Source organism: Anguilla anguilla, chromosome 6, assembly GCF_013347855.1.
Source record: "Anguilla anguilla isolate fAngAng1 chromosome 6, fAngAng1.pri, whole genome shotgun sequence".
NCBI classification, from domain to species: Eukaryota; Metazoa; Chordata; class Actinopteri; order Anguilliformes; family Anguillidae; genus Anguilla; species Anguilla anguilla.
In genome coordinates, this window is record NC_049206.1 from 43,984,616 (window position 1) to 44,011,021 (window position 26,406).

General features: G+C 51.8%; 1 protein-coding gene across 2 annotated transcripts in view; it reads right to left on the reverse strand.

Moving 5' to 3' along the window:
* Nucleotides 1-377: 377 nt before the first annotated feature.
* The window catches only part of LOC118230854 (serine/threonine-protein kinase MRCK beta-like), a 44,912-nt gene continuing 18,883 nt past the window's right edge, over nt 378-26,406 (reverse strand). The window contains exons 5-37 of one of the 2 annotated variants that reach the window (XM_035424263.1): nt 25,291-25,439; nt 24,862-24,955; nt 24,336-24,536; nt 23,433-23,681; nt 22,673-22,934; nt 22,276-22,386; nt 21,722-21,855; nt 19,762-20,004; nt 19,007-19,111; nt 18,195-18,442; nt 16,993-17,098; nt 16,743-16,867; nt 16,133-16,238; nt 15,800-15,948; nt 15,570-15,667; nt 15,221-15,297; nt 14,259-14,327; nt 13,963-14,040; nt 13,531-13,636; nt 13,183-13,319; nt 12,540-12,679; nt 11,238-11,319; nt 10,822-11,038; nt 10,329-10,391; nt 8,666-9,262; nt 7,913-8,010; nt 7,701-7,785; nt 5,856-5,976; nt 4,459-4,576; nt 3,984-4,175; nt 2,678-2,762; nt 2,351-2,421; nt 378-612 (exon numbers count right to left, since the gene is read on the reverse strand). In XM_035424263.1, coding sequence (XP_035280154.1) covers nt 481-612; nt 2,351-2,421; nt 2,678-2,762; nt 3,984-4,175; nt 4,459-4,576; nt 5,856-5,976; nt 7,701-7,785; nt 7,913-8,010; nt 8,666-9,262; nt 10,329-10,391; nt 10,822-11,038; nt 11,238-11,319; nt 12,540-12,679; nt 13,183-13,319; nt 13,531-13,636; nt 13,963-14,040; nt 14,259-14,327; nt 15,221-15,297; nt 15,570-15,667; nt 15,800-15,948; nt 16,133-16,238; nt 16,743-16,867; nt 16,993-17,098; nt 18,195-18,442; nt 19,007-19,111; nt 19,762-20,004; nt 21,722-21,855; nt 22,276-22,386; nt 22,673-22,934; nt 23,433-23,681; nt 24,336-24,536; nt 24,862-24,955; nt 25,291-25,439 — 4,848 coding nt within the window. In that variant the 3' untranslated portion in view covers nt 378-480. The remainder of the gene's footprint in view (nt 613-2,350; nt 2,422-2,677; nt 2,763-3,983; nt 4,176-4,458; nt 4,577-5,855; nt 5,977-7,700; nt 7,786-7,912; nt 8,011-8,665; nt 9,263-10,328; nt 10,392-10,821; nt 11,039-11,237; nt 11,320-12,539; nt 12,680-13,182; nt 13,320-13,530; nt 13,637-13,962; nt 14,041-14,258; nt 14,328-15,220; nt 15,298-15,569; nt 15,668-15,799; nt 15,949-16,132; nt 16,239-16,742; nt 16,868-16,992; nt 17,099-18,194; nt 18,443-19,006; nt 19,112-19,761; nt 20,005-21,721; nt 21,856-22,275; nt 22,387-22,672; nt 22,935-23,432; nt 23,682-24,335; nt 24,537-24,861; nt 24,956-25,290; nt 25,440-26,406) is intronic. The other variant, XM_035424264.1, reaches the window with a different exon arrangement.

Here is a 26,406-nt window from a genome sequence, read left to right on the forward strand (position 1 = left end):
GCTGTAGCTGAAATGACATTTTCTGGCCTGCAGAGGGTGCAGTTTCTGCTGATAGAGAGGGTCTGAGGGGATTGGCTAAACACTGTCTCGGTCCGAGCACCCTGAGACCCGCCTCCTCACTGGCAGTGATAAAAGCGCATCGTTTAAAAGCGGCCGGAGCGCTGAGAGAGGCAGCCGTCGAGCGAGCTAACTGACCACAGCACATGATGGAAACAAGCCCCGCCCAGCTGAAGGCCGTTGGTGGCAGCGGCACTGGCGGGGGGAGCTCGTTATCGGTACTTTGGTGGCGTGGGCCACCGCAACCTGAGTAGCCACGCTTCCATCGGGTCGGGATGATAAAATTAATTTGGTGGGGAAGGGGTCGGGTGGGGGTGGGGGTGGGGGTGGGGGTGGGGGGGGGTGTGTGGGTAATGAGAGCCAGAGTCTTTCGTCGGCGGCCTTGCGGCAGAGGGAGCTCACGGCTGAGCGGGCGGGGCCTCGTCAGCCGTCCAGGGTCGCGGGGTCGACCCCGTCCAGGGTCAGCTGGCTCCGGTGGGGCGAGTTGGGGCTAGGGGGGCTGCTGGGATTGGAGCTGTTGGAGGGGGTGGAGTGCTTGGTGGAGTCCGAATCCGGCTGGGTGGGAGAAAGAGGGAGAGAGAGAGAGAGAGGGGGAAGGAGAGAGGGAGAGAGAGAGGGGGAAGGAAGGAGACAGTGAGGGAGATGGAGAGGCAAGGAGGGAGAGAGAGAGAGACAGTGAGTGTTAGTACGCCACAGCGCAGGAACCCAAATGGTTTTCTTTGTTTGTATTACAGAACATTAAAAGTGGTAACCTAAGATAAAAGACTGTGGCTAGAATGTGTACTTTGCGCCCTTAAGATGGCTCTATGATCCCCTGATGAATCTTCAGGATTCTGCAAGTAGAATCTTGGCTGACAGACCGTAATCTTCTACACCCAACCCAACCACCTGTGCACACTGTTGTGACTGGCTGTGTTCGGAACAACCGGACATTTTGGGCAGAAAATAACGTTAAACCCTGCAAAGTCATAATTATATATCATGTTGTGGACGTAACCCTAAGTCTAAGGGAAAACGGCAGCCGCAGTTCGTGAGCCAGATATGCAGAAAGTTGAATCGAAACTGTTCCAAGCCTACCTCACATTTACTTGTGTCATTCCATGGGAAATGGACATGGCTGTAGGGCCTGTTCATCTGAATCCCTTCATTTTTAATATACATATTCCTTACCTATCTGTAAAGACTGAAGCTAAAGCTCCAGACACAAAACAGTCATTGCAAAGTAAATGATCAATGGCAATCCAAAATGGCCGCCTTTTGCTGAGGCATCATTTTCAGATGTCTCTATCTCCGGGAGAAATAGGGATAGGAATCTTATTTTTTTAATAAGATTACCACAGTAACCAAAATAAGGTATTCATAGCTTAAAAACAATTTATGCAAAATAATGGTTATAAATGTTTACTGGTGATAAAAATAAAAATAAATCACATATGGCCATATTCTTTCAGCCTCATTCTTTCATCGTTTCATTGCGATATGTACACAGCTAATTCGTGGAAATGGACATCACCCTCACATAACGCCTTCACATTAAAATGATCAATGAAATTTTATACTGCAATAATGTCTACTAGAATGTAATATGGTCTTCGGCCACCAGAGTTCGACGTTCTGTTTCAGTGTTCCAACAGAAAAACCACACTGTCGCAAATGGTGATCCATTAAAAAAAGACAAAGCTTATTAATTAAATATAACTGTTTTACATGAGGAAAATTGGAAACAAGCCAGTAAAATACCTAAATACTGGCTGAATTCAGCTGGAGGACACAGCACGAAAACAGCAGATTCTATCGCTGATGGTAATGTCCATCTTTCTGATGACTAAGCAGGCGAGATGTGGTTCTACCGAGGGACAGAAAACCAGCAGCTGTGGGGAGCAGTATGGTTTGAGCGTGTTCCGTTTGTAAGACAGGACTCCAGACTGATGTTCTTACAGACATTCGCTAATCATCGTTTCTGTAGGCCAGGGCAGCTCTGTGAGACTTGCTTAGGCAGCAGCCTGGTTTCCGGGATGTTCCGAGACGGAGTGTAGGACGTAGGATGGAGTGTAGCACAGTGGGTAAGGAACTGGGCTTGTAACCGAAAGGTCGCAGGTTTGATTCCCGGGTAAGGACACTGCCGTTGTACCCTTGAGCAAGGTACTTAACCTGCATTGCTTCAGTATATATCCAGCTGTATAAATGGATACAATGTAAAGTGCTAAGTAAAAAGTTGTGTAAGTCGCTCTGGATAAGAGCGTCTGCTAAATGCCTGTAATGTAATGTAATGAGACTGGGAAGCGGGACTTACCTCTCTATCAAATTCCAGGTCTGGATCCCAGACATTCCGAGACAGCCCTGCACCGCCATAGTCTAAGCTTCCTGTAGGATGCACACACACGAACACACACACACACACACACGCACACACATGCGTGTACACATGCACGCACGCGCACACACAAAACACACAGGACAAGGTTAGCGTCAGCATATCGAAGCCCTGTATGAGGGTATGTACAGCACTGCACGCGTGTGAAAGCGAGTGTGCGCATTCGTGTGCCTGTATGCGTGCGCACACACACCTGTGCGAGCGCTTTTATGTTCACGACTGCACGCGTGCGACGGGGTGACTCACCGGAGGTAGTGCGGGGCATGTAGGACCTGCTCCTCTGCTGCCGCGACAGAACGGAGGCAGGCCGAGTCCTCTCCCTGGATTCATCCTGGGAAGGGGACAGCGTTCATGAAACACACACACACGCATACAGATACCACACACACACACACACGTACACACGTACACACAACACACACACACACATGTACACACACGTACAGACACGCACGTACACACACACACACGTACACACACACACACACGTACACACACGCACATGTACACACACACATACAGACACGCACGTACACACACGCGCACATGTACACGCACACGCACATGTACACACACACGTACAGACACGCGCACGTACAGACACGCACGTACACACACACACACACACGTACACACACACGCACATGTACACACACACATACAGACACGCACGTACACACACGCGCACATGTACACACACACACACACACACGCACACACACGCGCACATGTACACACGTACAGACACGCACGTACACACACAAAACACACACAGAAAAACAAAATGACTGACAGGCGCAACACGCGCAACAGGATTCCAAGCGCACGCACAAGAATGCAGACACGGGCGGCCAAACGCACGCCCAGGTGCAAACTGAAGCTTTCCCGCATTCGGAATCCTCAGCCCGTCCAATAAAACTGGGCTCCACCCAGCAGGATAATGACCGACTGAGTCCCTGACCACGCCCGACAGAATAATGACTCGGTCCCGGACGCCACCCAATCGGAGGACGGAACTCCGCCCAAAAGAAGAATGCACACCTGACTGCCATTAGCCAAAAACCACCCCCCCTCCCCTCCCCTCCCCTCCCCTCCCCCAGTGACATACTCTGGGGCCTCGTAAACCACAGCATTGCAGGGACACCGCGAACGTAACTCCGCCTTAAGTGCCGCCTTAGCTTGCGTCGCTACTGCAACGCTTTGGCGACACGTGTCAAGGAGGCGGGGTGATGTCGAAACCCCCGTCCAATCAGGCACCGCTAACAAATCACTGACGCCGTTCCCGGCGCTGGGACAAACGAAACGGGACGAAGCACACGGAACTCGGACGTCACACACCCGGGACGGACGTCAAAAGTAACGATCACAAAACCATGCAGCCCCCGATAAACGACACAGCAAGAACGAGAGGAGAGGGAGAGGGGAGAGCGGGAGAAGGGGAAGAAGGGAGGGGGAGAGCGAAACAGAATGAAGGGTGGAGGGGGGGAGTGGATGAAAAAAGGGAGATGGGGGGGAAAAAAAGGAGGGATGGGGAGAGCGTGTGCAAGCCTACCCTTCCTAAAGAGGAAGTCGAAGGAGAGGAGGAGGAGGAGGAGATCTGCGGCAGGCCAGGCAGGGAGGAAGGCTCTTTCTGCAGATAGAGCTCGGCGCTGATGGGAGTCATGTGATAGACGTGCTCAAAGTTGGTCGGAGGAGAAATCAGGGGGTGGGGTCGGGAGGGGGAGGGGAGGGGGGATTCGCACTGCTGCGCCGCCCGAGGTGAGGGGAGGGTGGGGGGAAAAAAAACGACACAGAAAACCGAAAGAGGGAGAGAGAGAGCGTGAATGAGAGGATACTAGCTCAGCTGTAAACAAGTGAAGCAGGAGAGAGAAAGGAACTTGACCAAGGGCCTGCAAAGCTGATCAGCTTTAGATGGAATTGATGGAGGCTGGCCTTTCCTAGCCCCCCCCCAACCCCCCCCCACTGCGTTCGCCCTGCGGCGTATGAGAGCGCACAGCCTCCCCCGGGCCTGCAGGGGGCGCCCTTACCAGGGGCAGGTCCATCAGGACATGCATGCTGTCTCCAGGGCCCACGTGTGCCACGTGGCTGAAGTTGGTGGGGTTGGAGATCATCCTGGACCTGAGTTCTGGGTCCCTCAGCATCTCTCTGCCAGACACACAGAGAGTCGTGAGTGCGTACAAGTGAGAGGGTGAATAACATTTCAACAGCTTCAGTCCGGCTGACAGTTTGAGGGACAATGTACAGGTCTGAGTGACGGGGTGTATGAGATGGTGAGTGGGAAGGGATGGGTGGAATGTGAGGTGAATGAGTGAGTGAGTGTTGGTGACAGGGTGAATAAGATGCTGAATGACAGAGTGAGGGTGAGTGACAGAGTGAGTCTTAGTGACAGGGTAAATAAGATACTGAATGACAGAGTGAGTGTTGGTGACAGGGTGAGTAAGATGGTGAATGACAAAGAGTGTTCGTGACAGGGTGAGTGAGATGGTGAATGACAGAGTGAGTCTTAGTGACAGGGTGAGTGAGATGGTGAATGACAGAGTGAGTGTTGGTGACAGGGTGAGTGAGATGGTGAATGACAGAGTGAGTCTTAGTGACAGGGTAAATAAGATACTGAATGACAGTGAGTGTTAGTGACAGGGTGAGTGAGGAAGATGATAAATGACAGAGTGAGTGTTGGTGACAGGGTAAGATGGTGAGTGACAGAGTGAGTGTTGGTGACAGGGTGAATAAGATACTGAATGACAGAGTGAGTGTTGGTGACAGGGTGAATAAGATGGTGAATGACTGTGTGAGTGTAAGTGACAGGGTGAGTGAGATGGTGAATGATAGAGTGAGTCTTAGTGGCAGGGTGAATAAGATACTGAATGACAGAGTGAGTGTTGGTGACAGGGTGAGTGAGGAAGATGATAAATGACAGAGTGAGTGTTGGTGTCAGGGTAAGATGGTGAGTGACAGAGTGAGTGTTGGTGACAGGGTGAATAAGATGGTGAATGACAGAGTGAGTGTTGGTGACAGCGTGAATAAGATGGTGAATGACAGAGTGAGTGTTGGTGACAGCGTGAATAAGATGGTGAATGACAGAGTGAGTGTTGGTGACAGCGTGAATAAGATGGTGAATGACAGAGTGAGTGTTGGTGACAGGGTGAATAAGATGGTGAATGACAGAGTGAGTGTTGGTGACAGCGTGAATAAGATGGTGAATGACAGAGTGAGTGTTGGTGACAGCGTGAATAAGATGGTGAATGACAGAGTGAGTGTTGGTGACAGGGTAAGATGGTGAATGACAGAATGAGTGTTGGTGACAGGGTGAATAAGATGGTGAATGACTGTGTGAGTGTTAGTGACAGGGTGAGTGAGATGGTGAATGACAGAGTGAGTGTTGATAAAGGTGAACAGCAGGCTAAACGGGCGAAAGGCCGGTCACCTCCTCTGCTGAAGACGCTCTTCATCAGGCACTCTGAAGAGGAACTTCCTCTTGCTGCGCGTCCTCATCATCACCTTCTTGCTGTTATCAGACGTCTCTGGAATGGCCAGGTCAGGACCCTCTGGAAAAAGAGAGAGAACGGCGTCATCCTCAGACCACAGGAACTCTCTCAGACATCTCACCACCACAGCTCATCTCTAACTCATAAACATCCCCTCTAACTCACCTCCAACACGTAAACATCCCCTCTAACAACTCATCTCTAACTCATAAACATCCCCTCTAACTCACCTCCAACACGTAAACATCCCCTCTCACAACTCATCTCTAACTCATAAACATCCCCTCTAACTCACCTCCAACACGTAAACATCCCCTCTAACAACTCATCTCTAACTCATAAACATCCCCTCTAACAACTCATCTCTAACTCATAAACATCCCCTCTAACTCATCTCTAACACCTAAACATCCCCTCTAACACCTAAACATCCCCTCTAACTCATCTCCAACACCTAAACATCCCCTCTAACTCACCTCTAACACCTAAACATCCCCTCTAACACCTAAACATCCCCTCTAACTCATCTCAAACACCTAAACATCCCCTCTAACTCACCTCTAACACCTAAACATCCCCTCTAACTCACCTCCAACACCTAAACATCCCCTCTAACTCATCTCAAACACCTAAACATCCCCTCTAACTCACCTCTAACACCTAAACATCCCCTCTAACTCACCTCCAACACCTAAACATCCCCTCTAACTCACCTCCAACACGTAAACATCCCCTCTAACTCACCTCTAACACCTAAACATCCCCTCTAACTCACCTCTAACACCTAAACATCCCCTCTAACTCACCTCCAACACCTAAACATCCCCTCTAACTCACCTCCAACACCTAAACATCCCCTCTAACTCACCTCTAACACCTAAACATCCCCTCTAACTCACCTCTAACACCTAAACATCCCCTCTAACTCACCTCTAACACCTAAACATCCCCTCTAACTCACCTCCAACACCTAAACATCCCCTCTAACTCACCTCTAATACCTAAACATCCCCTCTAACTCACCTCCAACACCTAAACATCCCCTCTAACTCACCTCTAACACCTAAACATCCCCTCTAACTCACCTCTAACACCTAAACATCACCTCTAACTCACCTCCAACACCTAAACATCCCCTCTAACTCACCTCTAATACCTAAACATCCCCTCTAACTCATCTCCAACACCTAAACATCCCCTCTAACTCACCTCCAACACCTAAACATCCCCTCTAACTCACCTCCAACACCTAAACATCCCCTCTAACTCACCTCTAATACCTAAACATCCCCTCTAACTCACCTCTAATACCTAAACATCCCCTCTAACTCATCTCTAACACCTAAACATCCCCTCTAACTCACCTCTAATACCTAAACATCCCCTCTAACTCATCTCTAACACCTAAACATCCCCTCTAACTCACCTCTAATACCTAAACATCCCCTCTAACTCATCTCCAACACCTAAACATCCCCACTAACTCACCTCCAACACCTAAACATCCCCTCTAACTCACCTCTAATACCTAAACATCCCCTCAACGGAGTCACCGTTGATCTGGGACGAGAGTACCCGCATACTGTGCGCTCTTCAATCAATTACCACAGTGAACTGTATGTTGTCGCCAGTGCGAACACTACCACCCCCCCCTATGAAAAAGCCTGTCCGGTCCACTTCGTTTAACAGACACTTTGCGGTCTGCTCAGTCTGCCGTTCCCAGTGCAGCAGAGCCAGGCTAACGCGCGCGGGTGAGGGACAGCGTCGTTGCTGGGAGACGCTACCTGAGGAGGAGCTGCTGCTGTACACGAGGTGCGGCTGCTCCGAGCCCAGCAGGTTCAGGCTGCCGTCCAAATTCAGAGGCCGAATCTGAGAGGGAGAGGCAGGGGGAGTCGGAATCAGAACAGGGCCTCACACACACACACACACACACACACACACTCGCACAACACATACACACGCACACACGCACACGCTCCGTCCCCGTTACACTCGCCTTTCTCAGAGAGAGGGTCTGGACCCAGTCCATGGTGTTGATGTTGAAGACGTCGATGCCATAGTCGCTGTAGACACTCAGGAAGGTGGAGTTGGAGCCTGAAAGAGGAACAACAGAGCTGCACTGACAGACAGGCAGAGATAGTACACTCCCCTTCCCTCTGACTCCTCCTCCCTTCAACATTGGCCCCACCCCCTTTCACTGACTCCACCTCCCGTCCACCATGACCCCACCTCACTTTCACACTTGCCTTCCTTTCCTTCTGACTACCTCCCTTCAACACCTACTCCACCTCCCTACAACACTGACTCCACCTCCCTTCAACACCTACTCCACCTCCCTACAATACTGACTCCACCTCCCTACAATACTGACTCCACCTCCCTTCAACACTGACTCCACCTCCCTACAATACTGACTCCACCTCCATTCAACACTGACTCCACCTCCCTTCAACACAGACTCCGGCTCCCCCTCTCATACAGAATCCGCCTTCCTTTCACTCACTCCACCTCCATTCCACAACGAGCCCTCAAAAGGTGCACTTCCTCTTCCACTTCCTGTCTCTGTGGTCACGGTTAAAGTTGCTCTTTCTCTCTCTCCATAAAAACTGAATTAGTTCATGCTCCCCACTCCCGCTCTGCCTGACCACCCTGTCACATGACCCGGGAATGTCAAAACCTACCCCCTCCAGCCCCTCCCACGAAACCGAAAAAAAAGTGTTAAAAAGCAGCCAATGGGCCGCCAACGTACTGCAGGCGAGGGGCGTGGCCGGCCACATGAGCTCCTGGGAGCGGGAGCGCCGGCCCTGCAGGTCCACGTAGACGCCCAGCTGGCTGAAGCAGAGCAGGTGCTCCCCGGCGCCCACCTCCAGGGCGTGCAGGGCGTCCAGCGGCTGCTGGCCCAGGAAGGACAGCGACGTGTCGGTGGGGTTGACCAGGCTGACGGGCGACGACTCCCCCTGCAGGCTGAGCAGGGCGAAGCCCGACGGGTAGCCCACGCAGACGCGCCCGCGCAGGAAGCCCAGCCACTGGACCACGCCCGGCGCCTGCACCTCCCACAGCTTGCGGTGGTGCGGGCGGGGCCCCCCGGCCTCGTAGCACAGCACCAGCCGCTTGACGCCCGCCAGCAGGCAGGAGGGGGCGCCGGGCCGGGGGCACCCCGCCGCCAGCGCCTGGCAGCCCTTGGTCTCGGCCAGCTTGACGTCGAAGGCGGCCTCGGCGCCCTCCAGCGCCCCCCACGGGTGCAGGTGGACGTGGCGGTTGCGCCCGCAGAGCAGGACCACCAGCCTCTCCTTGGGGATCAGCTCGATCTGCTGCACCTTCTTGGAGTCGGTCGCCCGGACGATGACTGGGCACGGGAAGATAGAGAGAGAGAGAGTGAGAGAGAGAGAGAGAGAGAGAGAGAGTCAGACGCTACCGTATTTTGTGAGTTTGGGGGTGGTGGGGTCAGGGGGGTGGAGAAAGAACCCACACTCTAAAGAAGATACTTTTAACGTTTCATGCAGGAAGTGATAAAGCACATTTCTCTCATTTTATACCAAAGCCTGACTAAATACTCTAGTTCTGATTGGCCAAGAGAGCATTGGTTATTTTCTTAGAACCTGCATGGAGAAACAGTACAACACAGACCGTTCCATAAAAAGTGTCATCACGTAGTTCCCTTAAAGGAATACAATTTGTATGGCTTAATATGTTGTAAACCACACAAAAGATTTCGGTTATTTAAAAAAACCCCAGCCTTTAATAGAAATTTTGACCCATGGAATTTGCCATTATTTTAGACGTGCAATGCACTTTGGGTAGATGATGTCTTAACAGGCGGGGTTCCCTTTAAAACATCCTCCACCAATCAAGCACATTTACCACCTAAAGGTTACAAATTAGAAATGATTATTCATGCAAGATGCCATGATATGAACAGCATATCCACCTAAGGCTTCACAGCTGTATGAAAACAAACCACTCCTGGGTGGTTAAAGGAACACCACATTGTAAAAGATGACTTTCATAAAACTACACGGCCTTCTGTGATTTATTCCTCACTTATCAAACTAAGTGTGCTGCTGGATTAAAACTTCTCAAAGCGCAAGAATTTACAACTGCAGGATTAAACAACCAAATCAGCTAATCGAAAACTAAACAGCATGACGTCCGCCAGACAGACCGGAACATTCTAACATTCTTCCAAGTGTATACATAATGATACGGTAATCAGAGAGCCTTCAGGAGTGATTAATACACTGTACTCCTGCAGATTTAAGCTCTCATTACAGATATCTGCATCACAAATGGGGGGGGGGGGTGGGGTTATAGTCAACACAGGGTCACAACAATCAACCCAAGAATTAGATTTCATTGTAAATAAAGCGCCAAAAAAAAACAAAAAAAAAAAAAAACGAAAAAAGGACTCTCACCGTCTTTGTTGACTTCGATCACGTAGAGGCCGTCCTCCGTTCCCAGGGCAACGCGCTCCCGGTCTGGGGTAACAGAAAAAAAACCCAGACATGTAATCATCTGCCAATCACGGTTCAGTTTGTTAGCTTTCAGTCTGAGACCCCAATTTTTTTTTTTTTTAAATACCACATAAGATGACCTTGAGTGTTCATAGCCAAAATGGATTTTTGCCTTCTGAACGTTACAGCATTTAATGCAAGGTCACGTGTACGGCAGGCAGGCTTCGACAGCAGCGCGTAAATCAGCACGACAGGAAGTAAGGAGGGTAAGGTAAGCCACGAGCAAGCAGAGAGAGAGTAATTATGGACGCTTGCTTTTCCAGGGTACACAGTCCCCCCCCTCCTAAGCTCTTTACAGGAGGTCACGGCGGGGTGAAAGGTCGGACGCGGGCTCTGTGAAGCGCGCGGCGAGGCGCGTTCGGGGTGGCGGGGGGGGGGGGGGGGGGGGGCGTACCCACGACGGCGGCCGACAGCGCGGTCTTGATGGCGGGCAGGCTGCTGTCGTAGGCCTCCCGCAGGCTGAGCGCCGGACGGAGCTTCAGGTTGTTCTTGGCGAAGATGGTCTGCAGCCCCTCCAGGATGCCCACCCACTTGCGCTTCTCCGCCTCGCTCTCGGCCAGCACCAGGAGGGACGCCGAGCGCCGCGGCGAGCTCAGCAGCGACGACGTCACCTGGCGGGGCCAGAGGTCACGGGGGTCAGAGGTGAACGGCTCATGTGAGGTCACAGCAAGAGAGAATTTAAGCTACACGGTTGACTTCCTGTTGTTTCCCTCCCATTTATTATTATTATTATTTTTTTTTAAAGGCTTTACCCACAGTGGCAGTAACTGAATTTGGAGGCAGAAGCAGAACCCCTAATGGCAACCCTACCCTGAATATGCAGGGGATGTCTTTGCGCGTGGCGTGGATGACGTCCGAGGCCAGCACGGAGCTCACGGTGAACTCCTCGTCTCTGCAAAGGGCCGCAGACAAGCGTTAGCGCGCGGAGCGCGGCGAACGCACCGCACGCGCTCAGAAAACAGCCCCTGGGACTGTAATCACACAGCCATATTACAGCGTGACTCCTTGTGTAGCGAGAACTGCGTTCGGTTGAGAATGAGAGTATGTGAGTGGGTGGGAGTGAGGGTGGAGCGCAGGTGTAGGCTGATCTCCAAATTCACAATATATAATGTTTTTGGAAAAAGTGAAGGTTCCGAAACCACTAAAATTTCCCATCGTACCATTCCGATGTTATTTCATTGTATTTTATTTATTTCAAATGACTATTTGCTTTGTTTGCAGAAAATAATTCAATTATGCTCTGTGTGTTAATATGTGTACTAATGTTCTATGTCTTTTTTGAAAATAAGATATATTTTGTTCAATGGCAAAAGACGTGTTAGTTTTTCTTACTTGGTGATTTTGCAATAAGACATTTCATGCTCAATACTGCAATACTGTGAAGCTCTTATTTTCGGCTAATGTTATGATAGCGTTAACATCTCATACCGGCGTGAATGACTGTGTCAGTGGATGCATGAGTGTGAGTGAATGAGCGAGCAAGTGAGAAAGTCAGTGAAGAGTGAGTGAGCGAGCGAGCAAGCTGGCTGGCTGACTGGCTGACTGGCTGACTGGCTGACTGGCTGACTGGCTGACTGGCTGACTGACTGGCTGACTGGCTGACTGGCTGACTGACTGACTGGCTGACTGGCTGACTGGCTGAATGACTGGCTGAGTGGCTAGCTGACTGACTGACTGACTGACTGACTGACTGACTGGCTGACTGGCTGGCTGACTGACTGGCTGACTGACTGACTGACTGACTGGCTGGCTGGCTGGCTGAATGACTGGCTGAGTGGCTAGCTGGCTGGCTGACTGACTGACTGACTGGCTGACTGGCTGAATGACTGGCTGAGTGGCTAGCTGGCTGACTGACTAACTGACTGACTGACTGACTGGCTGACTGGCTGACTGACTGGCTAGCTGGCTGACTGACTGACTGACTGGCTGGCTGGCTGGCTGGCTGGCTGACTGGCTGACTGGCTGACTGACTGACTGACTGGCTGACTGGCTGACTGACTGACTGGCTGGCTGGCTGGCTGGCTGGCTGGCTGGCTGGCTGACTGGCTGACTGGCTGACTGACTGACTGACTGACTGAGCGAGCCACTGAGCGCTTGGGTCTCTGGCCTTACCTGAGGTCCAGCACCTGACTGGCCACCACGCCGGGCTGGGTGGCTTTGCCCTCAGGCACGTCGTACAGGAAGAGCTTGCAGTCGCACACCACAGCGTAGGCCCTCTGCCAGCCCTTCCTCACCCCCAAGGGCTTCGGGACCTGGGAGAGAACAGCAGACTCGCTCTTGAGTCGACAGCAGAACCATAATTCCAACCCCAACATCACCGGCAACCTCACCCTGACTCCCACTCCAACGCCCCCTCCAACCCCCACCTCCACCCGCAACCCCTACTCCCACCCCAACTCCACTCCTATCCCCACTCCCATCCCCGCCCCAACTCCCACTCCCACCCAACTCCACTCCTATCCCCACTCCCATCCTCACCCCAACCCCCACTCCCATCCCCACCCCAACCCCAACTCCCACACCAACTCTACTCCTATCCCCACTCCTATCCCCACTCCCATCCCCACCCCCCACTCCCACCCAAACCCCCACTCCCACAGTTTTAGTGTGCCAATGACCCTTTTCTGTGGTCACTGAGGCATTACCTAACCCCTCTGAATGTGCTTGTGCACTTCAGTTAGGCGAGGCCCCCTGGATCAGAGAGAAAACGGACGCATCGTCATCAAACGTGCGACGGCGGGCGTGGAGCGCTCACCCTGACGAAGCCCTTGTAGGCCGTGCCAATCCCCCTCTGCATGTCCACGCCCAGGTGCCTCTTGGCCTGCTCCGGGGGGATGGGGCACACCTGGGGGGCGCTGTCCTTGCAGCACACGTGACAGATGAACGAGCACACTGTCGGGTAGAGGCAACGCAGCAACGCAGTGAGCGCTTTGGGAAAGGTTCTGTACGGTTTATCACAGTAATTGGTTTTTCGGTTGTTTGCCATACGTGCGCATACATAAGCAACATATGCTACATAGCAAGGGTGCATCTGAAAGACAAAGCCCTACACACACACACACACACACACGGAATGCAGTGCCTCAGCTGTGCTGAAGCTCACCTTCGCAGGCGTAGCCCTGACGGAGGAGGCCCACCATCAGGGAGGAGCAGTGGCTGCACTGGGTGGGGCTGGAGAAGGTCTTGATGCTCAGCTGATGCGCTTTGGGCTAAAACACAGAGGACAGATGAGCCACAGTGTTAGCACCCCATAAACACAGCACAGGGTGACTTAAGCTCCCATAAACACAGCACAGGGTGACATCAGCACCCGAAAACACAGCACACGGTGACTTCGGCTCCCGAAAACACAGCACAGGCTGACTTCACCTCCCGAAGACACAGCACAGGGTGACTTCAGCTCCACAGAAACAAAGGAAGGACAGCCGAGTGGCACGCGCAACCTGGGAGGACGTTTCAGCCTCGAACTTGAGGAACAGGAGGACCCAGGAGAAACAAATGGATGAGGGGAGAGAGGTCGAGAACAGAGGGATACCTTTGGGGAGGACTTTAGCGATGACTGGTACGCAGGGGGTGTGGCCACAGGGGCAGCTGAGGGGGACTTCAGGGGCTCCTGAGAGAGAGATAAGGGGGGGGGGGGGGGTCATAAAAAAGGGTAGAAAGGAGATTTCCAAACGTGCAAAAAAAAGATTTCTATGTCGCTAAAATTTTCAATTTAGGGGAGCACATATGCAGGAGAGACAAATCTCATGCATACAGCCTTCAGGAATGAGGGAGAGAGAAGGAGAGAGGGAGTGAGGGAGGAGAGGAGATGGAGGGACAGGCACTCACGTCCTGCTCGGAGGTCCTCGATGACCTGGAGGGGATGTCGGACTTGGGAGACTCGCTGACGGAACTGGACTGGAGGGGACAGACAGACAGACAGACAGACAGACAGCATTACGGCGGGGTGGAGGGGTGGAGCTCGGTGCATCCCCTGACCGACCCCACACCAATCTCAACCTATCACAGAGGGCAGGCCCCGTGATGTCACAGAGAGCCCGTTACAACCTCCATTTTGAGGAGGCATCCCACCACCCTGGACGCTCATGCAACTTAAAAGACCAGACGTGCTGGCTGAAGCTGAACGGCCTTCATTTTGAGTGCTACAAACGTTTGGCCTGTTTCACCCTACAGCTAAATTACAGAAATAAACATTCACTCACTTCTGCACTCAATTTATCAAGCCCAGCCAATCAAAGATCTCCATCTACTCCCTTACGATATTACAGCCATTACTATGATTCATGTGACATGGTTTATTAGCATTGCTATAAAAAGCATCTAGGACTGTTCTGTCAGAAAGGCAGAACTCGAGAACAGTAGTCAAACACACCCAGATTTATAGATTAGCAAACGCTTGGAAGTCTGATGATTTTCGCCTGAGGCTCCAAACTACATGACGCAAGTCAGTGTGCACATTGTTATGGCAACACTAATTCACGAGCCGGTCCTAATGAACAATTCTCGGTTGGGCAGCTGCTAGCGAATACCGTGTCAGTTTGGTGGTGATGGGCAGATTGTTTCATGAGGAGGGGGCGGGGTTATAGCAGGGCTTATTTTAGCTGGCCAGAGGGCATTGGGCCCCAGGACTTTTGAGAACGCCCCTCAAGTTAGCCTACAGCCCTGGCCCCAGCTTAAACAAGCCCCGCCCCTTCAAGGTGTATGCAGAAACGTTAGCCTAGCTAGCCAGCATCTCTGTAAGACAGAAGCAGAGCAGGTGAGAGGGCCCTGGAAACAGGCTGTACCCTTACCCTGGTCAGGTCCTGGGAGAAGGGGGAGGTGCTGAAGTAATCAAACAGAGAATCCTGGAAGCTGGGAAGCTTTAACCCTGCAAATGAAAGAAAGAACCAGTATGTTAACTTTAAACTCTGGCAAGGTCTTCCCCTCACAACCATTCCTAACGCACACCAGTGTGAGCCATTCCAGGTCTTACGAGAAGCAGGTATGGGCAGCTAAGTGGCTTCCACCCAGCATGCTAACCAACACCTTGTAAGACCTGGAACGGTTCTATAAACCATATCAGGCACAACGCTAGGCATTCAGTCACACAACGCATCTGTGACCGTGGGGCTGAGAATCTGTGAGGAGCGGTGGGTTAACCTTTGTCTGTGCGGGTCCGGCTCTCCTCCAGCTCCTTCTTCACGCTCTCCAGCTGATCCGCCATCTCCCGGTTTTTGGCCTCCGCCTCTTTCAGTTTACTGTGAGAAGGGAGGGAAGATCGCAGATCGCAGGTCAAAGGCCAGAGGTCACTTCTGATGGGGACCTAGACAGCTGTGCCACACCGAGGAGGGCGGGGCTATAACAGGGGGGAGGGGCGGGGTCACGCCAACCTCTCGAAGGAGATGTTGGTTCCCTTGACTTTGCGGAGCTCCTCCTGCACCAGCTGCTTGGCCCGGATCTCCGCGTCCAGCGCCGACTGCAGCTCCAGGCGGGCCGACATGTCCAGCTTCTGACTGCGACGCACCTTCCACAGGGGATCCTGAGAGAGGGGGGAAAAATGTTTCAGAAAAATCAGTAAAATGGTATCACTTCTTAAAAACGGGTAAGGGAAACAGCAGAGATAGAAGAGAAAATGAGGAGGGGCTTCTTTTAAAATGGCTAAAATGGACACCCTCCTGTCAGATCCATGTGGTGAGGCATCATGGGAAATGTAGGCAACTCACCAGTGTCCGGGAGCCCAGGTTGGAGCTCCGTAGTGACTCCAGCTCATCGGTCATCTTGGTGGCCAGGGCCTGGAGGTAGCCCCGGGCGTCCTTCTCATCGCTCACCCTGCGGGGACATGCAACTTTAGCATGGGTGTGGAGCAAGAAGGATTACGGGTAGGGAGAGACAAGGACGATGCGTAATAAATATCCTTTGCCTTTGGCTCCCCCACATTACCAGATAATGCGCGGGGACTTAAAGGCCAAGCATGGTCGAGATTTTCTCCAAAACATTTTTTAAATAACATATACAATTTTGAAATGGCTCCCATAAATAAATACCCCATTTTAAAATGACTCTCATACATAAACTCCCCATTTTAAAAAGAGTCCACATGTAAATGTCCCATTCTAAAATGACCGCAAACATAAATGCCTCATTTTAAAATGACCCCAAATATAAATGGACCGTTTTATAATAATGACTTAACATGTAAATACCCCAATTTAAAGAGGCTGCACATGTAAATACCCCAATTTAAAGAGGCTGCACATGTAAATACCCCAATTTAAAGAGGCTGCACATGTAAATACCCCATTTTAAAATGACTCCACAAGCAAATGCTCTCACCACTGAATGATTTCCGCTATCTGGGCCTCCCAGTGCGCCACGCTCTCCTTCTTGGCGGCCAGGTCCTGCAGCTCGTCCTCCAGCTGCTGGTTCTGCGCGGTCAGCTTGTCCACGAACGTGCACAGCTGGAAGGGCAAAAGCGGCCGATGCTGGTCAGGCTACCGCCTCGACAGGAAGTGCTCCCGTGAGGTCATCTATGACATCATCAGCCCTCCCTCCCACCCACCCAATGCCCCCGACGGCAGCCTACCCTGTCGGTCTCGCTGGTCAGCCTGCGGTTGTCCTCGGTTAGATTGTCCCGTTCCCGGTCGTATTTCTCCTTGAGGTTGGCCAGCGCCTCGTCCATTTCGCTTTGCCTGCAGGGAAGGGCATTGAGCTCTCACTTAGAGCCAGAGTACCCCAGAGTATCCCAGAGTACCCCCCAAAATATCCCAGCTCTCACTCATACCCGGAGTACCCCAGAGTAACCCAAACTCTCTCAAACCCAGAGTACCCCAGAGTATCTCAGCTCTCTCACACCCAGAGTACCCAGCTCTCTCCCTGACAATCAGTACCCCAGAGTGTCCCAGAGAACCCCTGAGTATCCTAGAGTACCCCAAAGTATCCTAGAGTATCCTAGAGCACCCCAGAGTATCCTAGAGTACCCCAGCTCTCTCTTTCTCACCCAGAGTACCCCAGCTCTCTCATTCTCCCCCAGAGTACCCCAGAGAACCCCAACATATTCCACAGTATCCCTCTCCCTCTCACACCCAGAGTACCCCAGCTCTCACTCTCAGACCCAGCTGACTTGTATGAACCAATCAGCAAAAGGCAAAGCAATATGACAGAACAGAATGAGTGAGAAACTGTGCTTTACAGCCTCATCCGTGGGATTCATTGAGCCTCAACGCACGTCATAAGCGTATGTGTACACGAGTAATGCAAGAAAACTGATCATGATGATAACCTCAAAGCCCTTCTGACAATATCTGACTAAACTGAGAGGAGCCAGCTTGCTCAGCGCATGAGGTTTCAGAAATGGGGTGAGACAACAAGCACACCGCTCCGAACAGGGAAGTGGCTACAGCCGTGTCAAGGATGGGGGTGTGGCTATGGGTAGCTTGTGGGAGTGGTTGTGGGTCTGTATGTGACCGCGGCTGTGGCTGTGGCTGTGGTCGGGTATGGGTGTGGCTGTGGGTGGGTATGTGACTGGCTGAGGGCAGGGATGTGGGTGTGGCTGTGGGTGGGGATGTGACTGGTTGTGGGTGGGTATGTGAGTGGCTGAGGGAGGGGATGTGGGTGTGGCTATGGGTGGGTATGTGACTGGCTGAGGGAGGGGATGTGACTGGCTGTGGGTGAGTATGCGACTGGCTGAGGGAGGGGATGTGGGTGTGGCTACGGGTGGGTACGTGGGTGTGGGTGTGGGTGAGCATGTGGGTGTGGCCGTAGACAGGGACGGCGGTGAGGTCACACCTCTCCCGCTCGGTCTTCTCCAGCTTGTCCCTGAGCAGGGTGAGCTCCTTCTGGAGGGAGGCGTGCTGGGCCTCGGCCTCCTGCAGCTCCTTGCGGAGGTTCTTCAGCTCGCTGGAGTGGGAGGCCTCGCGGCGGAGCAGCTCCTCCTCGTAGAACAGCACCTTCTTGTCCAGCTCCGACTTGGCCCTGGACAGCTCCTGCTGCGTCTCCAGGCCCAGGCCCGACCCCCGCCTGCTCCCCTGCTTCATCTGCGGGACAGAGCGTCCGAGATGGGGGATGGGGGGAGGTTAGAGTTGTATATGGTGGAAGGGGAGAGAGATTGGGAGGGTGGGGGGGGCAGGATAAGAGTACAATATTGGTTTAACCCTGTGAAGAGTAGGTTTGTAAGAATTTTCTTTTTTCTAAATTTTAAGTCAGTGTTTTAGAACTTTTTTTTTTTAGAACAAGTGCTTCCAATGACCAGTAGTGATGGTGTACACATCAGCATTAGAGTGTTCAGCTAAGAACATTCTAATCACATATTTATGATCTTACACCTCGAAGGGTTAGGAACATAAAATGGCCCATTGAGAAGTTGAGCGAGTGAATAATCTGAATAATCTCTCAAAAAAAGTTAAATAATACATTTTAAAAAATTGAATTAATAAAAAATAAATAAAAAGAAGAACTGGCCATGCCAGGGTGCACATTTCACACAGTCACCCCAAACTGCGCTAACAACAATTAAAAACGATTGCAGTGTTAAGTGTAGAGGTGAGCAGAGCTGGTGGGGCCAGCGGGGTTTGGGGGGAGGAGTCTGCGTGACCTCTGACCTTCTCCAGCTCTCTCTCCAGCTGTTTGGAGTAGGACTCGCTGTGCTCCCGCAGCTTGCGCTCCTTCGACGCCTCCGCCTTGGAGTCCTCCAGCAGCGCCTCCACCTGCAGGGGGAGGAGTAAAGGTCAGACGCTCCGCCTCTCCCTCACCTGGTCCGATGCAGAGCAGTTTCCTCGTCCACCTAGCTCGCTAGGCTTAGCCGTGCGCTCTATTTTAAGGTCCTCCCACGTGTTCTTATATTTTTAGCAGTTTCTGATTGGCCGTGCATTTGACCCCCACTTATGGTTGAATTGTGCGTAACACGAACTATTAATGTAACATTTTTTTCCACAAAAAAACATACAAAACAAACATAAAGCAAGCCTTTGAATGAGACCCTATCCTGTTGTGAACCACTAAGATGGCCAATTATTTCTATTCTTAACTATTATTTTTGAAAAATACGCACACACACACGCACACGCACACGCACACACACACACACACACACTCACACACACACTCAACACTCAACACACACACAACACACGCGCACTCTCACACGCACATGCGCACACACGCACGCACGCACGCACGCACGCACGCACGCACGCACGCGCACACGCACACGCACACGCACACGCACACGCACAAACACACACTCAACACACACACTCTCTCACACACACACACACACACACACACGCACACACACACACACACACACACACACACACACACACACACACTCTGTCTCACACACACGTGCGCGCACCTCCTTGCGGGCCTTCTCGGTCTTGCGGATGTCCTGCCGCATGGCGTCCATCTTGTGCAGCGTGGCGTCCATCTCCTCCTCCTTGTCGCGGAGCTGGCGGGCGAGCCGCTGCTTGTGCGAGCGCAGCTCGGTGGCGCGCTCGCTCTGCTCCGACGACTCCTGCAGCGCCCGCTTGCGCTGCTGCTGCGCCTCCTTCAGCTCCTGCGCCTGCAGCCGCGCCCGCTCCTGCGCCTCCGCCAGTTGCTGCGGAAACACGGGGGGGGGGGGGAAGGGGGGGGGGGGTCGATGAGACGGACGAACGGACAAGCGGACGAACCCGACGAAGGAGGACAGACGGACTGAGAGACCGAAGATGCAGCGACGCGCATGCCGGATTTGAGAGGACGGAGTGTACCACAGTGGGTAAGGAACTAGACTTGTAACCGAAAGGTCGCAGGTTCGATTCCCGGGTAGGACACTGCCGTTGTACCCTTGAGCAAGGTAACCTGCATTGCTTCAGTATATATCCAGCTGTATAAATGGATACAATGTAAAATGATATGTAAAAAGTTGTGTAAGTCGCTCTGGATAAGAGCGTCTGCTAAATGCCTGTAATGTAATGTAATGAGTCACACGAGCGACGGCTCAAACCAAAACCGCGGCTCATTCGATTACAGACGTCTGGGCGGACATCGACGAGCTAATTCAGGGCATGATGGGGAAGCGCGGAGGGACTGGGCCGGGCGTGTGGCGGCGCAAGACTGTGAGCAGGCCTCTGATTGGCCACGGGGACACACCCGGCCAAAGCGGTAATTGGATAATGTAACTCGCAGGAAAGAGCACATGCCAAGATATTTTTAGCGAATCGCAAATGATTTTGAACATCGTCCGCACGGATACCGACTTGTTTCACCTCCTGGGAAAATGCTTCTGCCATTATGCGATTTCACGTCATCGCAGTTTATATTTCTTGCTCTGCAGGGCACTGAGAACCAATTTTGGTCGGCTGTGCATTACACTTATGCCTCCTACTTAACATTACACTCTGACCTAGCGCGTGCTTACTGTGTGAACTGGACTTAATGTGTTCATGGCTATGAATAACTGTTACATAATGACTATCGTACCTTATCGGACCTGTGTTTTGTGGTTGTTCCAATGACCTTCAGTATGAACTTATTGCACATCAGTTTGAATAAAAGCATCTGCCAAATAAACATAATGTAATCTGACATCGGAAGGGTATAGGCTCAAATCCCAATACGCCTTTGTACCCTTGAAAGGTTACTTAACCCATGATAACAATGTTAAATTGTATGTGAGCCTGGGATGTAGGCAATCGCTGAACCAAACCCATTTTAGGCTGCCTATATATTACTGGAAAATATTGTTACAATCAAAAATGTTGGTTTCTGACATTACAGTCTAGGTTTCACTTTTTTCACCAGAGGGGGGCAGCAAAGAACTATTTCCTGTAGGCCAGTTCAAATTTTTATCAAAACAACCTACAGTAGCCAGCTACATTTAAAACACAAAGATATTCACACACAATCAATTTATTGACTGGCTAGCAGACATCTAGCTCTAATCTAGCTGTTTACCTTGCCCACTAAACAATATAGTAAAAGATTTCTAATTTCTATCTACAGACAAAATCTATAGATTTTCACTATTTTAAAACACATTTTTTACTAAAATCTGTATACTTAAACCGGAAAGCTAGAGCTAGCTACTGAAGCTGGTTAGCCATTTCAGTGCATTACCAATGCAACTCGATCAGCAAAACAAGCATTTTGCTTGGGACGGATGTATCCAGCTCGGCTAAAATACATTTCTACCACTTTGATTAGTTTGTAGGTCGACACTTTTCACCATTGCTTGTTTCAGATGTGTAGCTTTTTCTTTTAACAAAAAGGCATTCCCAAGCTTTGCACTCAGTTGTCCATGCTTTGCATGTGCAATAGTAATGATGATTCCACACCTTCTGGATGTCCTCTTTCTCCAGCGCGAGCGCCGCAACCTGTTTGTCCAGGGACTTCAGTTTGGAGGCGGAGCTCTCGTACCCCTGCCGCAAGGTGACCGCCTCCTCCAGCTGGTGTTCCAACCGGTCGGAATCTGCCGGATTCAAAACGAGCAAGAGTTGACCACAAAATGCCTTACCGACCCGAAGCTCCTAGGTACAGCTACCTTGTGAGGAACTTCCTTAGGAGGATTTATGTCACAATCAAACAATTGAACTCGGTCACTATCAGTGACACCACCATTTTACATAGCTGTCTATATGGCTGTAACATTTGCTAATCTTCACCCAATTCACCCCAAGGCACTGGATATATTCATTTTCACTTTTTATTCAGATGACAAAAGGGTATGTACCAGGAAAGACAAGTTTAATGTTAAAAATAACAGTTCCTGTGCGAAAAGGAACAAATCAGCCAGCCAAGACCTCTGTTTTGCGGTTGGGTAGCTTGTTAATAAGAGGCTTAGCCAGGTGGACTTGACATGGTGTCACCTGGGGTGGGCGTGGCCTCTCACCTGCCAGTTTCTTCTTCAGGCGCTCGATCTCCTCATTCAGCTTCTTCATCTCCTTGTCCCGGCCAACGGTCCCCAACCCTTTACCTGAGCCGTTCAGAGCCTGGGTGGATTCTGGGAAAGCAGGAAATGTGTCAATGACAGGGGGTGGGGACTGGGCTTGGCAAGAGAGTCAAACACGGAAGCCTGGTTATTTGCATTGTGAGAGACAGACTGTTGAGTGGGCATGACCACAGGAGGCCAACGTTGCACTGCTGTCTTGTGGGGAGCCATTCAAACGTGGAAGTAACAATGAGTGGGTGTGGCCCAGAGGGTGTTGCAGTCAATGCTATGGCTATAAGGTAAAGCGAAATGCGAAAAAGGGGGCGGGGAAGACTGCGGAGTGGGCGTCGCTCCAGACCTTGCAGCTTGCGGTTCAGCTCCATCTTCTCCTGCTCCAGCCGCTGAATCCTCTTCTCGAAGACCTGCGTCTTGGGGCCGCCCTCCCCCTCCCCCTCCCCCTCGCCCTCGTCCTCCCCGTCCGGTTCCACCTCCCCTTCGGCGGGCGTGGCCGGGTTCAGGCAGCCGCGGTCGGAGAAAGGGCTGTCTGTGGTGTACGTGAAGCCCACGAAGGGCAGGTGCTGGCCAGAGAACCCAGTGTGAGAGATGGGAGGGCCCAGGTCCTGTAGAGTGGAGGTTCCATAGCAGGGGTCAGTCACTTAACACAGCAATGGAGCAGCATATCTGTACCACCATCTATGCGAGGGCTTCCAAGTCCTTTCTAGGCCTTAATCCCCAAAATTCAAGGCTGTACTGTCATAAACATCTGCTATAAAATGGATGCACCAGGATCAACCGTAGTCCTCACTGGAACTATTTTATCTACAATGTAACTTCTGCTCCAGTATCAGTTTCCAGAAAGTGTTTCAAGGTGATAGCCAAAACCTTTCAAAAGAAAACTTTCAAAAACTATCATTCTTTACACTGATCAAGTAAGCAGAGACTTGCTTCGCTTCAGCTTAGCACCGATGTGCGGGTACATCACAGTCCATCTTAACGCTCTTAATAACACTGAGATTTGGGTTCTGAAGGCATCATTCGTTGGTTTTTAGATACAGACGTAGACGCCGGAGAGGTCAGTGGGAGTTTTGGGGGGGGGGGGGTGGGAGTTGGGCACGCACCGGGTTCTTGAGCACGTCCTCGTCCACGTCGAAGTTGGAGGTGTCGGTCGGGGAGCTGACGTCGGGGACGTAGGGCGCCTCGGCGCTGCGGATGCTCTCCCAGTCGATGCCGCGGAAGAAGGGGTGCGCCTGGAAGTCCTGGATGCCGCGCTGGCCCAGCCGCTGGCCCCGGCTGCACACCAGCCTCTGGATCAGGTCCCGGGCGTCCTCCGACACGTCCGTGATGTGGGACGGGAACTGGAAGCGCTCCTGGGGGGGGGGGGAGGAAAGACCTTCGGGTGACCGTACCTTCCACCTCCATTTCCCTGTTAGGAAACTGGTAACCAGGCGGGGAACCGTCGTTGTACTCATGAGCGAGGGACTTAACCTGAACAGACTCCAAGAACTGTAACCCTCTATGGGAGTCCACGGCCATGCCACCCCAGAAGTTTAAAAAAAAAAAATAGAGCAGCTGTGAAATGATCATTTCTGGTAAATTCAAAGAGGGAAAACACTTGAGACCACTGATCAGTATCTTCCAATCACAGCATGAAAGCCCCATCTATATGATATGAAACCACTTTTCTCATTACCATGCTTTATTATTGGGGGGGTTATTTGGCCTGTTTTGTAATATAGAGGAGTTGTAACCCCCCCCCATTATTATATCCTTAATTGTATTTAGAAAATGGAAGTTTTGCAAGTCACTGATGGATAAGTGTGTCTGCTAAATGGCGAAAATTTGAAAATTCAAACACCGGAAACAAAAGCATAAAGCAGACATAATTCACTAAGTACCGCAGAAGGGAGACCTTAAAACAGGTGAGGGCATTTACCGAGGTCCCCTCGACCCTGCGTCCCAGGACCGCACAGGACCGCACAGGACCGCACAGGACCGCACCGGACCGCACCCCGCACGCTCACCTCGTGGTTCATGATCTTGCCGTAGGTCTCCACCAGCGACTCGGCGTAGAAGGGCGTCTCGCCGTACAGCATCTCGTATATGCACACCCCCAGGGACCACCAGTCGCACTCGGGCCCGTACTTCCCCTTCCCGTCCTCCATGGCCTGCAGGATCTCCGGGGAGATGTAGTCCGGCGTCCCCACGGCGACCGAGGACTGCACCTGCACAGGAGGCAATACGGGAATTTCTATCATTGATATTCGTCGATTTATATTTTCGGAAAGCAGGCACATTGGCTACGAAACTGTGATTTATGTTCCGCTGCGTAGTTTTGCAGCAGTTTTGCTAAAAAAAAAGGAACTGTAGAAGCTAGTCCACTGCAGCCTTCCTCATATCAAGTGGCTGAAGCTACAGGTGGACTTGGTTAGCATTGAAGCTAACAGGGCAGAAGAATGTGACACGGCCTTAAGTACTGCCAATGGGCAACAGAGGCAGTCTTTCCTCTGGGCCAATCAGAATGCAGCTTGTTAACGAGTCCCGACTCACCGTGCCATCCTCCATCATCTTCAGACAGGAGCCAAAGTCAGCCAGGCGGATGTGGCCGTTCAGGTCCAGCAGCACGTTGTCCGGTTTAATGTCTCTGAAGAGTGAGAGAGGACACGGTGAATGAGTGACGGAACTCGCGCACACACACACACACACACACACACACACACACACATATGGGTGTTCTCTGCAGAGAATCACCAACCAACTGCCTTGGAGCAACTAAACTGCATTAGAACCAGCTTGAAACTGTGCGAAACTGCCTAGGTGTATTCCTTGCCTCCTTGTTACCCAGGAGGGGAGGAGCCAACTGTATCCAATGGGAAGGGGCCCAAAGAAAGTGGGGGACGGAGCAGGAGGAAGAAGACCTGAACACCACACAGGATCCCTACCGTGATCGCCGTGGCGACGGGGGCGCTCAGAACTCACCGGTGAACGTAATTCTGCTGGTGGATGGAGTGGATGGCCAGGACCATTTCGGCCACGTAGAACCGGGCCATGTCCTCCGGGAGCCGGTCCTCGAACTTACTGAGCAGCGTCAACAGGTCCCCTCCGACGTAGTAGTCCATCACCAAATACTGCGCACGGGGAAAATAATCGCTAGTTACAAAAGAATACTTGTACCTTACTATGTAACCGCATACAGACAAAAGCAAACTAGCCGTAGCATAGCATTCCGCTACCAAGTAATGTACACAGAGTAACACCTGGCCAGACCGAAGCTACTGTAGCACGCGCCAAAGTAAGGGGAAATGACTCGCCGGCTTGCCATTTCAATCATTTTCCACACAAAATAATTCTTTCTGAGGTCACGGGGAAATAAAAGGTGAATTTACGATTCAACAAAAAGAACACGGGTCTTGTAAAGGCTCAGACCGAGCTGCTCCCGGTGGCCAGACAAAACAATCACAGCACCACAAAACATAATAAATATTCATGGCATTCGACCTATTCAGAATTTTTGCGGCCGTCACTGTTCCAGATTGTTAAAATGGCCAGTCAAACCGGCTTGGATGGCTGGTCTCTTGTTGATGTCAGGGGGGGGCGAAAGACGGCCTTCTGGGATACCCTGTCGCAGTCTGTCACCGCCTCCGCATTGCCGGAGTGGGCCAAAAGCTCTATTTTTAGGGCCGTGCTCCCCCCCCCCCCCCCCCCCCCCCCCCCCCCCCCCCCCAGCTCCCAGCCCCCCACAGGACCTGGCTGCGCCCCAACAATAACACCACCCACAACCACGAGCTCGCATCCCAGCAGCCCCGCTTCGCTGGGCCCAGGGCGCGAGGTCACTCGATCCCGGCGCATTCCGCCGGCCACGCTTAGCGCCTCGTCTGCCATTCCGGCTCCGGTTTCCCCTGGGTCGGGGAGCCATTTACAGTTTCTTCTCCCCCACTAGTGGCTCTTGGCTTTTTTTTTCTCTCTGTTTCTCTCTCTCTCTCTCTGAAGAACATGCTTTGCTCAACACGTAAAAAATCACGACCGCATTTTGACCGATGGACCGAATTCGCACAAACAAACATGCCGTTTCTTGTAACATTAGGAAATGTGGGA